At 45.6% G+C, this 22,004-nt stretch overlaps 1 protein-coding gene across 4 annotated transcripts in view; it reads right to left on the bottom strand.

Annotated features, from left to right (window-relative positions):
- CYP27C1 (cytochrome P450 family 27 subfamily C member 1) overlaps positions 1 to 22,004 on the bottom strand; it is a 36,351-nt gene that overhangs the window by 8,405 nt on the left and 5,942 nt on the right. For 2 of the 4 annotated variants that reach the window (XM_040474759.1, XM_040474763.1), the window contains exons 2-8: positions 20,484 to 20,674; positions 19,107 to 19,306; positions 17,282 to 17,491; positions 16,073 to 16,236; positions 11,982 to 12,148; positions 10,723 to 10,801; positions 10,083 to 10,286 (exon numbers count right to left, since the gene is read on the bottom strand). In XM_040474759.1, the coding sequence (XP_040330693.1) occupies positions 10,083 to 10,286; positions 10,723 to 10,801; positions 11,982 to 12,148; positions 16,073 to 16,236; positions 17,282 to 17,491; positions 19,107 to 19,306; positions 20,484 to 20,674 (1,215 nt within the window). Of the gene's footprint in view, positions 1 to 5,178; positions 6,681 to 10,082; positions 10,287 to 10,722; positions 10,802 to 11,981; positions 12,149 to 16,072; positions 16,237 to 17,281; positions 17,492 to 19,106; positions 19,307 to 20,479; positions 20,675 to 22,004 lie in introns of those variants that run through there. The other 2 variants (XM_040474760.1, XM_040474761.1) reach the window with 2 other exon arrangements.

Genomic DNA, 22,004 nt, shown 5'->3' with positions numbered 1-22,004 from the left:
CTTAGGGTTCTCTCTTTCCCACTCTCTCTGCCCCTCCCCTGCTCATGCTCACTCTCTCTCTCTCTGTCTTTCAAAATTAACTTCAAAATAAAATGTCTCTCAAATAAAACAATCTCTCCAAATAAACTTTAAAATAAAAAATTAAAAAAGTGTATGATGTAATAATTTGACTTATATATACTGTGACATGATTACCACGATAAGTTTAGTTAACATCCTCGTCTCCTATAGATACAAAAAAAATAAAAGAAAGAAAGAAAAAAAGAGTTTTCTCCTTGTGATGAGGACTCTTAGCACCTACTCTCTTGACAACTTTCAAATATGCCAGACAGCAGGGTTAACTGCAATCATGTCGACTAACATCCCTAGTATACCACTAACAGATCTTGACAGCTACAACTTCTAAATGATGTACTTCAGAAGGAAGAAATTAAAACCAGAAAAAGGATCTGAGATGCAGGAAATAAATGGATGACAAAGAACCAGGTGAATATATAAATCTAAATGAGTATTTACACTATAAAACCGTAATTATGATAGTAAATAATGTGGATGTAAAAAGGTGAAACTAAAACATGGGGCAAGGGAAACAGGTAAGACAGAAACATGGGGTCAGAATTAAACCCTGCCAATGTCCCTGCATTTCGAGGAGAAGGTGGAGATGCAGATTAATTGCAGACTTTGTAAAGTATGAACGTTAAAAGTTTAGGGGAAAGGGAGCCTGGGTGGCTCCATCGGTGGATCATGTGACTCTTTATCTCGGGGTTGTGAGTTTGAGCCCCATGTGGGGTGTAGAGAGTACTTAAAAATAAAATCTTAAAAAAAAAAAGTTTAGGGATAATCATTAAAAGAGTAGGAAGAGAATGCATCATTGGCAAGCCAGGGGAGAGGGGAAAGGGAACGAAAACTCAAATCATAAAAGACGTCAGGAAAGGAAAATCAAAGAAGAGGGAGGGAGAGAAGAAGTTAAGCACAAAGCACAAAATAAAACGTCAGGTAAATCCAAATGTATCCGTGATCACAAGAAATGTTAAGAGTTAAATGATGGGGGATGCCTGGGTGGCTCAGTCAGTGAAGCATCCGAGTCTTGATTTCAGCTGAGGTCTTGATCTCAGGGTTGTGAGTTAAAGCTCTGCATTGGGCTCCGTGATGGGCATGAAACCTACTTAAAAAGAGTCAAATGACAGAGGTAACCAAATGGGACTGTTTTTCAATCCAGCTATGTTGCACTTACAAGAGATACATCCAGGACATAAGACCATGGCGAGACTGAAAATAAAAGAACTGCGGGGGCCGGGGCGGTAGAAGGGAAATAACAAGGAACAGAAATGCCAGGCAATAAAATAAAGCTGCAGTAGCTACGTAAATGGCAGATGAAAATGCACTTTGAGGCAAAAGTGCCTGGAGGCGATCAGTGATAACAATAATGGTAATGACATATGGATGGTTCACCAGGAAAATAAAACACTTTACTTGAATGCACTTAATAACATGACCTCAAAATATATTAGGCAAAAACTGATAAACCCACAATTGTACTGGGAATTTTGAACACAGCATTTCCAATAATTGGCATTCAGACATTAATAGGCAGACAGCTGTTCTCAGCAACACAACACCAAGCCGGGCCTAATAAGACATATGTTGAGCCCTGCACCCCACAAGCACACATGCAAAATTTAAAAACATTAACCCTGTCTGAGACCACAGAGCAAGTTTCAACAACATCATACAGATCATGGTATAATTAAATTAGCAATTTAAATCAAGAGAGGGTCATAGAGGGGCTCCTGGCTGGCTCAGTACAGCATGAGACACTCGATCTCAGGGTTACAAGTCCAAGGCTCACTTTGGGTGTAGGGATTTCTTAAAAATAAAATCTTAAAAAAAAAAAAAAGGTCATAGAATTAGAAGACATGACAACAGGCAGGCTGTAAGTGGCCCCCTTTCCACTCCAGACAGGGCTCAGAGGGTCTGTTCCAGGTAACAGCTCTGACCCTTATCCACAAAAGTAAGAAAGCGCTGGAGCAGACAGCCATGCCTGCCACTTTGTCCAGTACGGTCCTGTCCTGTCCCCGGTGTCAGCTAGGACCAGTCTGAGTGGCTTCCTGGAGTCCTGTGGAAGGCGCATAACAAGGTCTCTGTGAGAGCAGCTGTGACCAAGGCAACAGGACTGTGTCTCTCTGAGCTGAGGCAGCAGGTGACAAGCAGCCCGCACTCCGGCTCACCCAGCCCCTGCCTGGGGTTACCTCCTCACCCCAGCCTGAGTGAGCCACCAGAGGGAGCTGACGCTCGTTGCCTGCAGGTTCTGGGGTACCGGCACTGGTGCCTGGCTCACCCCCAAAAGACTCCCCACACAAGCCCGGACACACAGGGAAGCAACTGTGTCCATCAAGAACAGGGACAACAGAGTCTGGCAGGGGGCTTAGATTCTGCCCAAGGGGAGACTTTGGAGGGGCCAGGGACCCAGGCAGAAGTGGACCCCGTGTGCCCCAGGGCCGGGGGGCACTTGTAAGAAGCCACCTGGAGGAGGGGCACTGCCTGCTTCTTGGAGCGACAGTTGGAGGTTCCTCATCAGGAAAGCCCGAGGAGTGAGAGTCAGCTTTGCATGTCTGCTCAGGCCCAAAGGGCCTAAAGGCAGAAGCCACCCTTCCCCTTCCCGCCACCTCCTGTTCCTCTGCCAGCTCCAGACTCAGGACATGGCAGGAGAGACAGACACCGACCTGTCCGTCCCTCCATGGGCTTCCCTGAGCTGCCCAGAGCTGAGGGTGCAGAGGGCTCGGCTGTGAGTGAAGTTCAGGGACATTTTCTTCACACGGGACTGGATATTTTCAGTACTAAACGAGAGCGATATGGTGGCTAAAAGTAACTGGAGACTTTTTTCTTTTCCAGCAGTGACCTTGGGTCAGGGCGCCTGTCACCGGCCAAGCCCATCACACACCTCATGGAACAGGAACCCCAGGCTGGGAGAGGGCTGCCCACAGGTCCTGCAGCCCGGGGCCCTTGGTCCTTCCTGGTGTTTGGCTGCTCAGCTTTCCTTCGGTTTGGAGGACGGCCAGCCTCCTCCCGTCAACTGTCCGTGCTGGGGGCTCTGCTTGCTCGCTGGAGAAGGGAAATGGGGCAGCTTCGAGCTGATTCTCCCTGGGTACCAGGCACCTCAGTCGTCTCGCAGCCCTGCCAGGTACAGAGGTACAGACCCCTTCTACTTGACCGGCACATGTTTAGAAATGGAGTTTAGGGGGCACCTGGGTGGCTCAGTCAGTTAAGCATACAACTTCAGCTCAGGTCATGATCTGACAGTTGGGGAGTTCGAGCCCTGCGTGGGGCTCTGTGCTGACAGCTCAGAGCCTGGAGCCTGCTTTGGATTCTGTGTCTCCTTCTCTCTCTGCCCCTCCCCTGCTCTCACTCTGTCTCCTTCTGTCTCTCAAAAATAAATAACGTTTAAAAAAAAAATTTTTTTTTTTAAATAAAAGAAATGGAGTTTGGAGCTGGAGAACGTTGAGGCAGGGGACGCACTCTGCAGGCACTCCCGCTCTGTGGTCTCACACCCAGAGCTCTCACCCACTTGTGTCCCCTGCTCAGGTCCAGATCTGTCCCCAGCTCTCAAAGCTGGCTGACCCCAGGCCGCCAGGTCCCCCGAATCCCAGCACAGCGGCTGTCCCATAGTGAGTTAAATCGATCATTTCTGACACTCATTGAAAGAAGAGGTGTGGCTCCCTGAAGAAGCTAGCTTATAGTCAGTTTGGCTGGTGAGTGAATAGTCATGAAAAAGAAGTGAACTATAAGGTTATTAATCAATCTAGTCGTTGGCCTCTGAAGACAGGTTTTTATTATGGAAATGCTCACACACATACACAAAGCGGAGGGAATAGTGTCACCAATCAATCCTCCACCCACCTTCACCGGCTCCAACAGTTATCGACACTGGGCCAGGCTTGGTTCACCTCACCCTCCCCGCACCCTCCACCCCTGCCCCCACATCACCTGCCCTCCACAACGGTGCTGTTTTACCGCAAACCCAAGACATCACAGCAGCTCATCCATAAATGAGATACCATTGGTATCTCTCTCCCTCGTTTTAACATAAGAACTACCACTATCACACCACAACACCCCAGTAATTCCTTAATATCATCAAATACAGTGTTCAAATTTCCCTAATTGTCTCTTAAATGTTTCTGTACAAGCAGTTTACTTGAATCTGGATCCAAACCAAATCCGGTATCACGTGTGGTCAATAGGTTGCTTAAATCTCTCGGAATCTACAACAGGCCCCTTCCTCTTTTTCTTTTTCCTTGTCACTTATTTGCTGAAAAAAATGGACTTATTGGTCGTAGACCTCACTATATTCTGGATTCTACTGACTGCATCTGCTTGGAGTTGTTTTTTCAGGGGGTTGTTTTTGTTTTTTTAAGTTGTTGTGTATTTTATTTATTAATTTTTCCATTTAAGGACCACTTTATTTTTTTTTCATTTCAAAACCATTTTTTTTATTTGAGTCTAGTCGACACACAATGTTACCTTAGTTTCCGGTGCACCACACAGTGACTGGACAAGTTGATACATTATACTGTACTCCCCACAAGCATAGCTACCGTCTGCCAGCATACACTATCACAGGACCAGACTATATCCCCTAGGCTGTGCCCTCTGTCCCCGTGACTTATTCATGCCATGATGGGAAGCCTGGACCTCCCACACCCCCTCACCCATTGTTTGCCCCTCCCCCACCCCTTCCCTGTGGCAACCACCGGTTTGTTCTCTGTATTTCTAGGTCCAATTCTGCTTTTGGTCTGTTTATTCATTTGGGTTCTGTTTTTAGATTCCACTTATGAGTGAAACCATATGGTGGTAACTGTCGTGGAGTTTGAACTTGTTCCTCTGTGTTTCCAATGAGCTGGTAGTAAACCTACAGGCTTCCCCAATACAATTTCCATTTCTTTGGTAAGAACACTTGATAGTCCCTGCCATCTGCTTCCTGTTGCGTCACCTCAGGAGGCTCCTAAGGTCTGTCTGTCCCTCTGTTCGTGAGACGGAGAGCTGAGCAGCGGTTATCCACCTGACCTGCACTCCAGCTCTTCAGCGTGTGCCGATTGCCAGGCAGGGCCAGAGTTCACGGGGCAGGGGGCGGGGGAAGAGGGGAGGGGGGTGCCTTGTAGAATAAGAGGTCCCTTCAGGTTGCTTAGTCTCAATTCTTTTTAATTTCAGTCACAAACAGAATAGAATCATAGCTGGTTTATAAAAGCTTACATACCTCAAAGTAATCCAACATTTTGTCAGTTATTAGGACATCATTTCATATTTAACTGTACATATTTTTACAGCTCTCATACTACAGTTATTCTGTCTTCTCACACAGATTTAATATTGTTACATACTTTAACAAAAACAGTATGTGAAATGAATATGATTTCTACTTTACTGGAGGGTTATTTTGCAACCCGACTAACTAAAGGCAGGGGAGACGTACGGTATGTATTCGTAGGGAAGTGATTTGGGGGAAGCGTTATGGGCAAAGATTTATGGGATTGAGAACAAGCAGTTTCAAGCACGACCATGCAGAGAGAATGTTATCAAATGGTGTTTTTTTCTTATTAGCGACCAGCAAGTAGCAGGAGAGGCAGCAGAACTTGGCACGAGCGAACAGTGCCGAGGCCCAAGGCATCCACTTGGAGCCTTACATAAGCACCAGCCGCTGGATCATGTTTCCAGTCCAGATCTTTAAACTAACACCATGAAGATAAAAATATTATTTTATCTACAGCATGTCCATTTACATGTTTATTTTTCCTCGCAATAAAAATGTACTGAAGTTACGCTGTTTTCCACGATGCTTCTGTAATTCATTTTTCTCAGGCGAGACTATGACATTCCACCCTGTCAGGTTTTCTTTCTTATACATCTGCTCAGTGTTTACACTCGGTTAGAAAACCCAATTATTCTTGGTTTCACCAGGAGTTCTCTATTTTATTGATTATTTCTTTTAAACAAAAACTAACATTCAACTTCTTTAGGAGCCGTCACTGGAAAAGGAAGCACCAGTTTGGAGAGAAAAGTAAGAATATGGTTCTTTTAACTTTGAGCCCTGCTCAGGATAAAATGTTGACTCTGGCGCTTTCTTCCCATAATTGTGGTCTTACAGAGACACGTTTCCTCGTCAGATTAGAAACAATAAGTTGAGCTTGCCTCCTGACAGGGCCCTGGTGCAGCATTACAGAACATATATTCAAGCACTGAATTTATAAGCAAGCCAACATTTCCTTGCAGAAATGCATAGGAGACTACGCCTAACTGAATATCAAGTAAGACCACATAGGAGACGTGAGAATTCAGTGCCACTGGTTTTTAAACAGCCATTTCCCCAAAGAAAAGGCAGCTCTGGTTTGCAAAAGCCAAATAATCTTTTCACATTACTTTGCCTAAAGATTTAGGAGTCTTGCAAAACATGGAGGGAGGCCAGCTTATCAGCAAGACAGCCTCTGAAAGTGACGATTTCCTTCCTCCACCATCATCAGTTGACACTGGTTTGTGGCAGGCGGCTGGCTGGGTTTAAAAATCCAGGATCACTTTCTGTTAACAAAACGCACGTGGATGGGCCCCCCTGGCGTCAGAAGCCCATGGGTTTTGGCAGGAACTGCTTTAGTCCAAGAAGATGTCTTGATCTCAAAATGCTGAAGCAACTAAGAAGAGAAAGAGAGAAGGGGGATTCAAAATTGGGATAGTACAGGACTCGCAGTGCTCCAAATGAGGGCCCCTCACCTGCCCGTGATGGCCGCGGGCTGCAGGGAGCCCAGGAAGTAGGCAGGACGCCAATCCCCGTCAGGACGGTGCAAGGGAGATGCCATGCTTCTGAAAGCAGCACCAGGTCCTGCACAGGAGCCTGGTCTGTCCACTGAGCAACCGTGAAGCTCACATGACAAAGGTATGCAGACACGATGTTCAAATGACTTAGGCTTTCTCAGCCATCTCAAAGCTCCAACTCCTCTGCTTCCTCTTTAGGTGGAGGGAAAGAACAAATCAAAGGAGCAAGGAGGACAGAGAGATAAAGTGAAATCCCAGGTTTCCCTCCGGCTGGGGATCTGAGGTGATACAGACCCAGGGGAGCACACCGCCGGGGGGTGGGGGGCAGGTGAATCATTCCAACAGGCTTCAGTGATAAATGTCCTTAATTTCTCCTTAATTTAAATATTCTTGATCTGGGGGCGCCTGGGTGGCTCAGTCAGTTAAGCCTCTGACTTCAGCTCAGATCATGATCGCATGGTTCGTGAGTTCGAGCCCCATGTCGGGCTCTGTGCTGACAGCTCAGAGCCTGGAGCCTGCACAGTCTGTCTCTCTCTCTCTCTCAAGAGTAAATAAACGCTAAAAAAAATATTACATATTCTTGATCTATACCTTTGATCCCATTTCTCATTTCTACGGTCCAGAAGGAGAACCAGCCTTACCACTCAGGATAAAACTAGAGACAACCTCCAGAACGAGTTTTAAAAAGCACCAAAGTATGCGTCAACCTAAAGCAATAACCTCCCCGACCAAGCGGCCGTGGCCTGACGTTCCAGGCCACCAGTGGGCTCAGGAACACAGCAACTTGCTCTAAAGACCTGTGTCAGAACACACATGGGCGCCTGTGTGGCTCAGAAGGTTAAGCATCTGACTTCAGCTCAGGTCACAATCTCATGGTTCGTGAATTGAAGCCCTGCATTGGGCTCTATGCTGACAGTGTGGAGCCTGCTTGGGATTCTCTGTCTCTCCCTCTCTCTCTGCCCCTCCTGTGCTCACTCTCTCCCTCCCTTTCTTTCTCAAAATAAATAAATAAATAAATAAATTTTTTAAAAATCGACAACTGCATTTTTTGCTGTCTCCTCCACATTGCTAACACAGTTTACGTGTGCCTTCTCTCTTTTTTTTTTCCCTGTGACAATTACAAATAGCGATGTTCCCTTTCTGTATTCGCACAAGTAGAAATGAGAATTCTGATGGGGCACCTGGGGGGCTCAGTTGGTTAGGCGTCCAACTTCGGCTCAGGTCATGATCTCACAGTCCGTGAGTTTGAGCCCCGTGTCAGGCAGGCTCCGTGCTAACAGCTCAGAGCCTGGAGCCTGCTTCGGATTCTGTGCCTCCCTCTCTCTCTGCCACTACCCTGCTTGCACTATGTCTCTCTCTTGCAAAAAAAAAAAAAAAAATGAAGCAGATCCATTTGTATGTTAATAGCACCAAACAAAACCCCATCACTGCCACCAAACACCCTGTTTCTGACCCTCTGCCAACAGGAGCATCGGGCAAGGCTGGCCTCTCTTGCTCTCGCAGTGGCCTCTGGTCCTTCGGGCAGCCAGAGCAGGGGAAGCAGTGAGCTCCACGCCTGCCTGAATGACCCTTGGTAGGAAATGGCCTCAGCCTGTCCGGGACGTGGCCACACAATGTACAGCAGAGTTTTATGGAGCCTAAGACCTTCCTGAAAAGCCAAGGGCAGACACTCAGAGCAGAGCAGAGACAACAGCAGCTCCCGGCCCATCGGCACAGACCATGTATGGACACTGCTTAGTCCCCACACAACCAAGAAGTAGGCATTTGGCCCATTTTGTGAATAAGGAAATGAGCTCGGCGTGGCTGAGAAGGCTGCCCAGAGTGTCAGAAACAGAAAACAGCTGAACCGGGCACTACTCGCCCTGGAATCAACACCTCACTGAGCTGCCTCTCACCTCCGACACAACTGGATGGGCCAGCGGGTCCCACGGTCCCCAGGACGGCTGCTCTGGTGACACCCCTGAACCTTGCCAGCAGCCAACACATCCCGACAGAGGTGGGAATGGCCCTTTACACACACCGGCCACCAAGCTTCCCTGACCTGAGCCACCCAACTCCAGAGAGGTGCCTTCCCCCCACACTTCCCTGTACATCCTCTCCCACTGGGCAGTAGCCCCTCAACTTCTCCAGCTCTCAGAGAGCCCCAAGCACCCACCATCCAGAATCCTTCTCCACCCCTCCCAGGCTGACCAGGCTTCCATGGTGCCTTACGCCCTCTCTCTCACTGTCATCAAGGTCCCAACCCCTCAGCGCTCTGCTCTAAACTCTGTGAGGCTTCAGGAAAGCCCCTCTATGATATGGGGGGGCAGGGGATGCAGGAAGGAGTCAAGACGCCTGGGTCATGCCATGCACCTGTCATTCTCTGACTGTGGCAAGTGGCTCCAACTCTCTGAGCCTCAGTTTCGTCATCAGTAAAATGGGGAGCTTGGGTCATGAGGTAATCTCCGTGTTCTTCCAATGCAACGTCAATGACAATAGCTCCCAAAACTTGGGCCAAGGCCTTCCATGGCTAAGCTAGGCTCATCACAGTCTTCCTAAATTTGCAAGACAACCTAATTAAACCTAGGTTTAATTTTCTCTATCAAAGTCTTTTCTTTTATGAAATTTCCTTCAGACATTACTTAGTATAGTATAGGCCAAAAAGCATCTATTTTAGTATTAAGAGATTAAATATAAGGTATTCTCCAACAAGAACAAAGCCTTCCTGATGTTTGGCAGCCTAAACAAGTGTGAGAACCACTGCGCTGTGTGAGTGGCTGGTTCACACATCTCTTAGAGTGCAGCCCAGTGGTCACTGGAGTCCGAATCGCCCAGCAGGCCCATCCCAGACCCACCAAATTACTCTCTCTGCGGTGGGGTCCTGGAACCTACATTTTAAGGAGCCCCCTAGTGCCTTTTCTCTCCATAATGTTTGAGGACCACTGATTTGACACCTTCCCGTTCACATGTGCCCAGAGCTCCTAGTGTGACAAGAGTTGAACTCTCAGGCCCCTATACACCCTACAACACCCACATGTACACACCCCGGTCCTTCAGGCCTCCAAGGGCCTGAACTGCTGCTCTACAAGTCCAAGGAGGCAAGAGGCTCAGCAGGTGGTCAGGGGACTAAGGAAGGTGGCTACTGTGGGGGGTGGCATTTTAAAATATAAAAGGGACTTAACATGAAGCTCTTGCTTTTGATTTTTACAAATCACATCTCCTCTCCCACCCAAGCCTTGGTCCAACAGAGCCCCGTAAACCAGGCCAAGGCGGAAGGCCAACGTCTGGACCCACGTACCTACCTGGATCACGACGAGGTGGATCTCCAGTTCTGCAATTCTCCGCCCGATGCAGCTCCGAACCCCGAACCCGAAGGGGATGGACCCAAAGTTGTCCACTCTGTCCAGGCTTCCTTTCCGCAGCCAGCGCTCCGGCCGGAACTCCTTGGCCCGAGGGAAGTTCTCATCCTCGTAGGAAGTGGCATAGTGGCAGAGGGCCAGCTGGGTCTGAGGACACCATTTGCAACCGAAAAGTTATAAAGAACAGGATGGCGTGAAGGCAGAGCAGAGGCAAGAGCCCCGGGTGGACAGTCCCTCCAGAGGCACTTCTGGCCAGGAGGAGGGCCCCCAGGATGGCAATCCTCCCTCAGGAGCTGAGCAGGAGATTCGGGTCCTTCAAACCCCCCCCAACCCTCCAACCCCCACAACTGCTGTGTCCACAGGCCTCTCAGGGAGGGAGGGAGAAGCCTGCGAGCTACAAAAATCTCTGGCTTTGCTTCTGCTCCTCGCTTCCGAAGCCCCGTCTTCATCGTGCAATACGTGCAGAAGGAAAGGAACCTACTGATATTTGCTCGGGCGCAAGGGCTTCGTCAACATACCAGCACATTTCCCATTCAGCCACACGGCAGAGCCCAAGTGCCCACACCCTGGCAGCCAAACTTACGCCTTTGGGAATCAGGTACCCGCCAACAACCAGGTCTTCCTGGGTGACTCGGCCGTTCCCTGGAAGCACTGGAAACAGCCTGGAAAAGAACCAGTGGAAGCAGGAATGGAACAGCCACTTTTAAAATATTGTGCTAAATTTTCGAAAAGTCTGGCTATTTTGCCATTTTCGTTTTCTACAACGTAACACATGGTCCGGTTTCAACTAAGAAATCTCACAAGGACCTTTGTGGCTCCTTAGCTGTGGCCAGCGAGTATTCTGAGGGATGCGAAGGAAAGTCCCACAGTCAAAAATGTGCACAAAACACAAAGCAGAGCCTTGAACGTACTATTGTGTTCCCAGGAGGGAGAGTGTGGAAGAAATTCTGAAACTTACATGCACCCGGGACCCCTTTATCAAGGAATAGTCCACAGGACTTGGGGGTCCAGGAAACACATTTTGAGAAATGCACGTCCGTGTTTGGATTGTCTTAGGCAATCCGGAGAAAACTCTGAGTAAAACTTTAATTGACAAATACCAGTAAACACACAGCTAGTTATTTTTCTCCCCCCCAAGGTTAAACAACATGCTGTAGACTGAGAATCCAATTATTATAATGGGTACTATGTAAATAACTTCTGCTCTTTGTCAAGGCATTTCCTCCACAGAGGAACACTGTGTTCAGGATCCTTGAACCTCAAAGGAGGGAAGAAGGTTCACTGGCCACCTAATCCCACCACCTCCCACCCAAGTCCACCCATGGCCACCCAGAGCCCTCACATCCCGGCTTTTCCGAGTGTCGGTGAAGCCCTGTCAGGGACTGAATGAGCCTCGCTGTTTGGTGTCTCCAGTCCAACTAGCATATCCACACAAGAACCACAGTCTTTTGTAAGCAGGCCTGATAATTAGCCAAACAGCCCCAAAATATTTTCCTAATAAATCAGTCTTGTTCTGGTTTACCTTCAGAGGAACAGACACCTAGGAGTACTGATCCAGGAGCACACTGGGGAGTGTGGTGAACCAAATCACTAAAGCAGAGGGCTCCAAAGGGCTTTATGAAGAAAAATTAATATTTCAAACTGTAAAACAGAATAGCCTTTCTACTATTCTGACAAGGTCAGAGAGGGAACAAAGATAGCCATAAATAGCTCCTTCCTCAACATTTCGGCCACTGAAGGATGTTGGCACATTTGTTTTGGACCTGGTTTTTAGTCAAAAGCATGAGTCGTCACGATAAAAAATCAGAGACTTAAAAGGCACAGTTTTGGCAAGGCTTTTACCTCAAGGTTTCCTTCAGCAGAGCTCTGACCAATGGGACTTTGGGGACATCGGCTGCCGTTGGGACATGTCTTTCCCCCAAATTCTTAACTATCTCCCGATACACGGTCTGCTGCACTTCTGGGTGCCTCGCAAGGAGATACACTGCCCAGGATAATGTGAACGATGTCTAATAAAGAAACCGGCAGACATAGGCACAGGAGTGAGCAACACCAAAGATTTAAGCAGCAGGCAACATCAGGCATGAAGTCATGTGAACATAAGCATATGTGAAAAGTCACGTTCGTAAAACTCCATCGGAGTATGTGAGGTCTTACCAAAACAAAGGTGAGTTTCCTAATTCACTCCAGAAAAAAAAAAAAAAATACCTTGGAAAGTCACATCAATTGTGTGATTCAATTGCTCTTTCGATAAAAAGCCAGAGGAAAAATTATGTTAGAACTTCTTTGGATCACTTAAAAGCAATCTGCCTCCTCTTCAGTGGAGTCTGAGAGGACTTGGGGATGCTGGTCAAGTCTGGAAGTTGTGCCTGGAACTTCCTGTGACCTTCTTTGCAAGGGTCATCTGGCTTTTGCTAGAAAGGGCCTGAGACTGCCCATCAGCCTGGGGAACTGTTCAACCTTCTGGCATTCCATAGCCCACAATAGCTGGGCGAGGCCCGCTCTGGCTGCCTCATCTGTGGCAGGATTACTCATTAGCTCTAGTTTCCATGCACTTATCAAGTAAAGCAACCTATAAGGATTTAATAACTCATTTATGCAAAACAGTGTCTTTTTTTTTTTTTTAAGTAGGCGTTCACACCCAGCACGGAGCCCAACTCAGCTTGAACTCTCGACCTTGAGATCAAGACCTGAGCTGAAATCAAGAGTCAGACACTTAACCAACTGAGCCACCCAGGCACCCCAAGCAGTGTCATTTTTTATACCACTCAGACTGAAGAATTACATTTCTGGTTATTGAGAATAATTCTATTTTATCCTCCAAGACTTTCACCACATTTTCACTATTATCTATGTGACTGTGTTTCACTCTCTTATAAGCAAGGAAATTCCACAGTATAAATGCCCTTTCTTTTGCCTAAAAAAAATTTAAAGTAAGTCGGCCATACTGATATCATTTCCCTGTAATAAATATTATATGTGTTTAGAGGGCAAGCTCTTCTGTAATATATATAATGTACAAATTCTTCTTTATAAATGGTAAGGGAATCACTTAGAAATGTCTATTAAAATTACATTTATGTGGAAAAACCAAATGCGGTATATCCAGACAATGGAATATGACAGGCATACCTTGGAGACATTGAGTGTTGGGCTCTAGACCACCATAATAAAATAAATATCACAACAAAGCAAGTCAAATGAATTTTTTGGTTTCATGGTGCATATAAAAGTTATATTTACACTATACTGTAATCAATTAATCATGAAATAGCATTATGTCTTTAAAAAAACCCAATGTACATACCTTAAAAAATACTTTATTGCTAATGGGTAAGGGGCAGTAAGGGATATACTCCTGAAATCATTGTTGCACTATAAGCTAACTAACTTGGATATAAACTTAAAAAAATAAGTTAAAAAAATAATAATTAAAAAAAAGAAAATTAAAAAAAGAAAAAAAATACTTTATTGCTAAAAAATGCTAACCATCACCTGAGCTTTCAGCAAGTCATAATCACTGATCACAGACCAGTGATTCTTTATTATATATATTTATATATTGTATATTACAACAAATATAATATGTATTATGTTACAACAAATATAGCAATAATGAAAAAGTTAGAAATGTTGCAAGATTTGTCAAAATATGACACAGAGACACAAAGTGAGCAGGTGCTGTTGGAAAAATGGCCCCACCAGACTTGCTCAACGCAGGGTGGCCACAAATTCTATTAGTAAACACACAAACAAACAAACAAACAAAAACATTATCTGCGAAGCACAATAAAGCAAGGGATGTCTGTCCTTGGTAATAAAAAAGAATAAACTGCTTTGAAGTCATTTTGCTGAGTGAAGGAAGCTGGGTGCAAAATACACACTGTATGTATGATTCTATTTCTATAAATTTCTAGAAAAGTGCGAACTGATGCTCAGTGTCAGAGAGCAGATTGGCGGTTGCCTGGGGCAGGGGTGTGGGAAGAGATGGACTGAAATAAGGGTGAGGAAACTGCAGGGGTGGTAGGAATGTTCAGGATCTTGATTGTGGTGGTGGTTTCATGAATGACTGCATTGTGCTTTATCCTGTATCTGCCAGCAATTTGTATCAAATTGTACAGTTTCGGTGGATGCAGTTTCTGGTGCATATATTACACTGTAATAAAGGGTTTGTTTGTTTGTTTGTTTGTTTTTAAATGTTTATTTATTTTTGAGAGAGAGAGCACAAGTTGGAGAGGGGCAGGGAGAGAGGGAAAAACAGAATTTGAAGTAGGCTCCAGGCTCCAAGCTGTCAGCACAGAGCCTGAATGGGGCTCGAATTCACAAACCGTGAGATCATGACCTGAGTCGAAGTCGGATGTTCAACCGACTGAGCCACCCAGGTGCCCCTAAAGGTTTTGTAAAGTAATAAGTTAGGAAACGAATATGAAGTTGTGAGACCGTCCCTTCCTTTCTGTGCTCCACCTCATGTGATGCTCTTAGCTACCACCAGGCGGCAGGAGGCACAATGCACCCAAATCTGCTTAGAGGCAAGGCCATCCACTCATCGTTTCCGCATTCAAGGAAACCCACACCACCCATCACATTCCCACAGCTGATTAGAGTTTTCATTGATCGCCTTGATTTCATTGGTTAGTTTGTATTTGATTGAAATTGTTTTTGTTTTATGTTGTGGAAGATCCATAAGAATAAGGAGTGTATGCTAATGTTTTTGCTTTTACATGTTTATGTCCCATTATAATAAAAATAAGTCAACTTGGAGGGGAGGGGTGCTCCCTTTAAACAGGAGGTCTGTGCCTTATTCCTGTTTCACTACTTCCTTTTAGCAAATTTAAAAATGTCTCTGTAACTATACCCACATGTGTATCATTTTCCACACATGAATAATGGTATCCTATTATACATTATTATAATGATTTTGGAGAAAACATGGTTCCCACTCCCAGCCAGTAACCCATGTTAACAATCCAGTGTGCACCCTCCGTACCTCCTCCACATGCACACAGACGGGCCAGTGCCAAGCCACCGTTTGCTTTACCAACATGAGCACAGCACACACACTTTTCTGCACCTTCATTTGTCACTTAACAGGAGGGTACAGAATTCCCACCCAGTCACTTGGCAGTACTGTTTCACGCTGACGGCCACCGTTCCTTGGTCACAGTACATTATGCATCTGCCACAATAAATCTATTCATTAGGATTTTAAGACTGATACGCACACATGTTCATAACTCAAACTGTTCATTACACTTCTCTTTCTTTTTTTAAATTTTAGAGAGAGAAAGCGCACGTGTGCAAATAGGGGAGAGGGGCAGGCGGTGGGGGAGGGAGAGAGAGAGAGAGAGAGAGAGAGAGAGAGAGAGAATCTCAAGCAGGCTCCACACTCAGCACGGAGCTGGACATGGGGATCGATCCCTAAGCCTGGGGTCGTGACCTGAGCCTAAATCAAGAGTCAGATGCTCAATCGACTGAGCCACCCAGGCGCTCCTACACTTTTCCTTCTTTCTGCCCTCTTTAGTAAGTTTTGGTTTAAAAGTTACATGGCTTTATGAGATGAACCGTGGAGCTCTCCATGACCTTTAATACTTTAAATGATAAACAATAAGGTTTTTAACGTCTGTGCCTTCTTCATTTCTGATATCATGAAGGAATGGTTCAATGTTTGCAAATCAGGAATGATTTTTCAGGCATTAAAACATAATTGTTACTTTGCGTGTGTGATAAGTGGATGGGGATTACCTTTTTTGCAGAATTACGGTTTTACGTTTGAAATACATATATATTATTTAAACGTTAGCATTTTCTCCTGGAGCCTTTCGGCAGTGAGGCAGGCGTCCAGCTGGTACAAACGCGTATGAGATTCCTGGGCAAGGCCACCGGCTTTCACCACGCTCTGCCAATGGAGAAGACAGAAAAGCCAAGCCGCTCACCGTGTCGACGCCCGCCAGCAGCATCTCGGTCATGTTGGCGTAGATCTCCTCCAGCGTCAGCTCCCGACTGAGGAAGAGGCAAGAGAGCAGCCCGCCCCTCACTGTCTCCCCTCGGTCCATGTGGCACTGTATGTCCCTCAGCTTATTGTCCACGTGGATCTGGCCTGTTTGAAAAGAGTATTCCTCTTGAAAGACATTCTGGTTGAGAACAATCTCTTCATCCTCCCGATAACTTAATCTGTGGCAGGTTCCAAAGCTAATTTACCATCAATCTGGGAACCTCATCAGTGGGCCTGTCTGTATAAATGAATGAAAAGTTAAAGACAAGCTAAGCATCTTTTTTTTTCCTCTGAAAATAATCTAGAAGATATTTGCAAATGTTCGCTTTATTCATCAAATAGCCAAAAAAGGATTGGAGTAACAAGAATACAGATCCTTCCCCCCCACACTTTTTTTTATCCCACCATGTTTCCAGAAGGGGCAATGGATTGACTATAAAAGCCATGTTACCATAAAAAAGATAGTGGCATAGTAAGTCCATCAGGACACATATATTCAAATGAACGTTGGCCTCTTCAAAAGGCACCGTAGGATACTTCTTTCAAAGTTAGTATTGTTCTAGAAACACTGTTCTAATAAACATTTTGGAAATTTTTTGTTTTGGGAAATTCTTTTTTTTTTTTTTTTTATGTATTTAAATTCAAGTTAGTCAACATACAGTATAGGAAACTTTTTTAGTGAAATTTTTGGCCATGTAGGAAAACGGATCTTGCTTTGTTGAGTTGGAACAAAGTATTATTTCTTAGTTTGTTTCACCCAGTAAGAAAACAGGAATTTGTCTCTTCCAAACAGCTGCAAAGAAGAATGTTCAAATGAGTGTGCCCAGGCCCACTCATTTTCAGCAATGACAGAATTACTGGACTAAAGACATCGTCTCCCTTAGGCAACATTTACTTGCCTATATCACTGCTAGCAAGTTTGCCAAAATGACAAGAATCTAAAAATGAGAAATTGGTCAGGTTGCTTGTAGTAGCCACCCACACGCTTTTTTTCATCCAAGAAATCTGTCCAAATAAGCGGTCCAAATAACATGTGTCAGCTCATCCCCCGCGGAGCTCCCCTCTGTCTGCACAAGCGTTAGATACACCACGAGTAAAGGCAGTCAGGTCGGCTGGCTGGACAACAGGTGCCCCTGAATTCTTCACTTACTGAATTTGAAGAGTCCGTCCCAGGACCTGCAGAATTCCCGCCAGGGTTTCGGGACGAAGGGGCGGAGCCACCGGGGGATGGCGCCCGCGTACATGGAGGTCTTGAACATGCTGAACATGAGCCCCAGCGCCTCGATGTAGTCCACGGTCAGCTGCGGGACGCTGCTTTCCAGGCAGCCCAGGCGGCTCTCATACAGGATGGTGGCCACTCCTGCCCGGGAAAGAGAGTTTAAACCTGCTTCTAGGTTACTTGCAGTATCAACAGGCCATATCTAGCCACAAAAGTCACTTTCAAAAGCGATGGAGCTGCCCTTTGGAAGGGAGGCTCTGTTCCACCACCGGTCGTCTTCTCCACCACCTCCCGGGTTACAGGGCGCTGCACACTCGGTGCTGACAGCCGGCATGTCCTTCCTTCCACCTGGCGGGGCTTCACCTCATCACACCCCCCTCCCCACGGTTTGTTCTACACCCAGGACCCAAAGCACCCAACCTATCGGCCCCTTGCCCAACCTTGGGGAATTGAAAGGTGGCTCCTCTGGGCCACAGAGGGGGGAGACCCTGGCCAAGAGAGCCATAGGAAGAGAGGGAACAGCCTCAATGCATCAGGATTTTCCAGTGTTTACAACTCCACCCTGTTGATTGTGTTACTAGATTTGGCAAGCATTACTAGAACTTTAAAAAGTTCACTTAAAAATTAAATTTGAAGTAAGGTAAGCATGCGTTAAAAAAAAAAAAAGAGGGGGGGGCAGGGCACCTGGGTGGCTCAGTCAGTTAAGTATCGACTTTGATTTCACCTCAGGTCATGATCTCAGTTTGTGAGACCAAGCCCCACTTCAGGCTCTGCATTGACAGCACGGAGCCTGCTTAGGACTCTCTTTCTGCCTCTCCGTCTCTCCCCCACCCTCTCTAGTGCACACATGTGCACTCTCTCTCTCTCAAATAAATTTTTTAAAAAATCTTTTTAAAAAGGAGAGGGGCGCTGGGTGGCTCAGTTGGTTAAGCATCTAACTTCGGCTCAGGTCATGATCTCACAGTTCATGCATTCGAGCCCCGCGTCAGGCTCTGTGCTGACAGCTCAGAGCCTAGAGCCTGCTTCCTATTCTGTGTCTCCCTCTCTCTGCCCCTCCCCTGCTTGTGCACTGTCTTGCTCTCTCTCTCTCTCTCTCAAAACTAAATGAATAAACAATTTTAAGTAAGTGAGTAAATAAATAAATAAATAAATAAATAAATAAAGGAGAAAACTGACAGAAGTTCCTTAGGAAAAAGCAAAGTACAGAATAAAGTGGTATGCTACTGTTTTGTTTCATTTTAGGTAAAAAGACTATTCACATGTATCCCCTTGTATGTGCATAAAATATCCCTTGAAGACACTGGTGACCTCACCAGGTCAGGAGAGAGGGAGAATGAGGGGACTTTTCAGTGAATACCTTTGAGATTTGATTTTTGATTTTAGGACATGGCAATGTCCTACCCATCCCACACAAATTTTAAAAGCTACAATGACTGTAGTAGAGGCCCTCTGAACTTCTAATGGTTTTTACAAATTGTGCTAAAGCAAGATGTACGGTAATTTAGGAGCATGATTCTTGAGTTAAAAAGACCCGATTTGAGACTAAGTTTCTGCCAGTAAAAATGGAGATGGTTTGTCAGTTTGCCCACGTGCAAACCAGTGGCGGTACACCGGGCTCAGTTAGCAGGTGAGGGTCACATGTGTGGGTACAGGGCTCAGCACAATGCCTGTGGGGACACAGGACATGCCCAGTGAATGAGAACTCCTATGTTTGGCACATGTCCGTTCTTCCATCTCCCTCCTGACTTCACCTCACCTTCCATTGAATATTTGAAGAAAAGGTCATTGATACTGGTCACAGTCTCTCCATCTTCGGCCTGGCTCCTGAGGATGTAGATTCTTTTAATTAAATCTGCAATAACTTGGTTGATTTCTCCTGAAAAAATGGCCACGTCTCTCGGTTTCAGAATTCTTTGTCTCAATACACGTCTCATCTTGAGCCATTGTTCACCCTCCCTAGAAGAGTAAAGTGAGTTTCAAATAATCTTACTTCCATTGACATTCTGGAAAAGAACTCAGAGAACCTCTGAGAGCTCCCCCAGCCATAAAAAAGCCAGCCAGATCTGCCGATCCCAATGGAATTAAGACACTGTGCAGGGGGAGGGGAGTAACTTCAGTCTCGCAGTTGGTCAGAGCTTTAACGGGAAGCAAACTTTAAGGGGAAAGATTGCCACTGGGAATCATCTTTATAAAAGGAATATGATTTCCTTTGAAAAACCTTGCAATAATATTATAATAAAGAGACATGAAGCTGTTGTGATTAGCAAAAGAGAGAAAAGTTTATGTGTATGAACTGCTGAGCCCTGAACTGAGCTCGGGGGCCCACAGCGATGCAAGCCGCAGGTGATAGGGCAGAGAGCAGAGACCTTTTTTAGCATTTGGTCACTCCCCATCTGGGGCCAGACTCACAGGGAGGAGGTGTTTGATTATTTCCCTCAGAGCAGAGGTTGAGGGATCCTGGTGACATCCAGTCACAGCTTTTATTTACCTCATTTGAGAAACCGATGGTTGTATTTCTCCCTAGTTCATATATAAGGGCATATATACCAAAGAACCACAGATAGAATTTCCAAACCAAAGGGATTTGGACCAGGGGATCCACAGAGGCTTGTGTTCTCCTCCCTGCCTGAGACTGTGCTGATTAGCTCTTTCTTAGAGGGCACAGAGGTCTCCGTGAGGTTTGTTTACAAGTAATAATCAAAGCCTGTTGTGAGTTGGGAACATCATCGCATGGTGATCCACGGAGGAAGGCTCTCGGCCCTTCCCCAGGGTCTCCTAGAGTAGCTGCCTGCCTCCTCTCCTGCCCACAGAGAGGCTCTGTGAGCACCCGCCCCGCCCTGGTTGTCACTGAATGGACACCTACAGCCTCAGAGCACTGCTTGAGAAACAGCTCTCCCCCTTTACCAGGCTAGTGTGACCCAGCCTTGTCCCTGCCATCTAACCTCTTCCCAGAGGAGAAGGGACAGGGCCCTCCACACCAGTATTTAGGAAATCACACAAGGAGGCTGTTTTGACACTATTCCACTGGGAGTTCTACAATTTATTAAGGCTGGTTTTCAGAGCCCAGCATCCAGGCAGGGGTCTCCCTGGGCTCCCCACTCCCACCCATGGCCTGACCAGGCCACATACTCACGCCGAGATGAGCCCGGTGGATCTCCCTCGTAAGTGTCGGTACTCCTGCCAGGACCCCATGTTGGCTCTCTGGGGCGCAGCCCCCTCTGCCCGGAGCACCTGAGCCACCATGTCTCGGTCTGCAATAGATACTACAAACTGAGGACCAAAGTGAGACTTGAAGATTTTTCCATATTCCCGTGTGTGCTTCTGCTGCAATACCATGGAGAAACCAAAAAAGGAAAAAATGCACAGATATGATATACCTTTGACATGAACATTTCTGTGTTTTAGGGGAGCAAAAAACTGGGGCAGAGGAAAGCTCTACATTACACAGAGCTGAATCAGAGTTGTGACTTTAAATATTCCTGAGATAATCGTACTTTCACATCATTAATCGTATTCACTAAGTTTTCTTATTCTTTAGAGCTATGTTTTTAACAATACTTAGCTGTGTGGAACAACAAGAGAGAAATGTCATTATGGGTGGAGATGAGTTGCAGAGCCTTCAATGGCCTGAGCCAAAAAGACTGTGCCAACCCCCTGTTCCAGGCCCTCAGCTGCTCTGCCTCCCTACTCTGCAGAGGGAGAACCCTCTGCAGACAACCTGTAATGAACCTGTAAAAATAGCCCCCAGTGCGAAAATGAAAGAAAAGTCATCCAGATTAGAAAGAGAGAAGTAAAGCTATCTCTAATCACAGATGACATGATCTCACATACAGAAAATTCTAAAGAATTCACTAAAAAACTGTCAGAATTAATAAACAAGTTCAGCAAGCTTGCATGACATAAGATCAAAATACAAAAGTCAGTTGTATTTCCATACACTAGCAATGAACAATCCAAAAGTAAGATTATGAAAACAATTCCATTAATAATAGCATCAAAAAGAATAAAATGCTTAGAAATAAATTTGAGAAAAGAGTGCAAAACTAACACTCTGAAAACTATAAAAGATCATTGAAAGAAATTAAAGAAGAGCTAAAAAATGGAAAGATATCCCATGTTCATGGATTGGAAGATTTAATATTATTAAGATGGCAATACTCCCCAAACTGACCCATAGATTCAACATAATCTCTATCAGAATTTCAGTTGGCTTCTTTGTAGAAATTGACAAGCTTAAAATTCATACGGACATGCAAGGGACCCAGAATAGCAAAAATGACCTTGAAAAAAAAAAGAGTGAAGTTTAAGGGTTTCCTGATCCCTATTACAAAACTTTCTACAAAAACAACAATAATCAAAACAGTGTAGTACTGACATAAGAATAAACATCTAAACCACTGGAGTAGAATTGAGAGTTCAGAAATAAACCATACAGGCTCACTTGGGTAACTCAGTTGGTTAAGCATCCGACTCTTGATTTCAGCTCAGGGTCATGATCTCATGGTTCATGGGATTGAGCCCCACATTGGGCTTTGCACTGACAGCACAGAGCCTGTGTGGGATTCTCTCTCTCCTTCTCTCTCTGCCCCTCCTCTGCTCTCTTTCTCTCTCTCTTTCTCTCTCAAAATAAACAAATGAACTTGAAAAAAGAAAG

The sequence above is a fragment of the Herpailurus yagouaroundi genome, unplaced genomic scaffold (assembly GCF_014898765.1).
Source record: "Herpailurus yagouaroundi ecotype Mexico unplaced genomic scaffold, PumYag 140, whole genome shotgun sequence".
Classification (NCBI taxonomy): Eukaryota; Metazoa; Chordata; class Mammalia; order Carnivora; family Felidae; genus Herpailurus; species Herpailurus yagouaroundi.
Note: the sequence above shows the minus strand (reverse complement) of the source record. Positions and strands in the feature narration are given on the sequence as shown.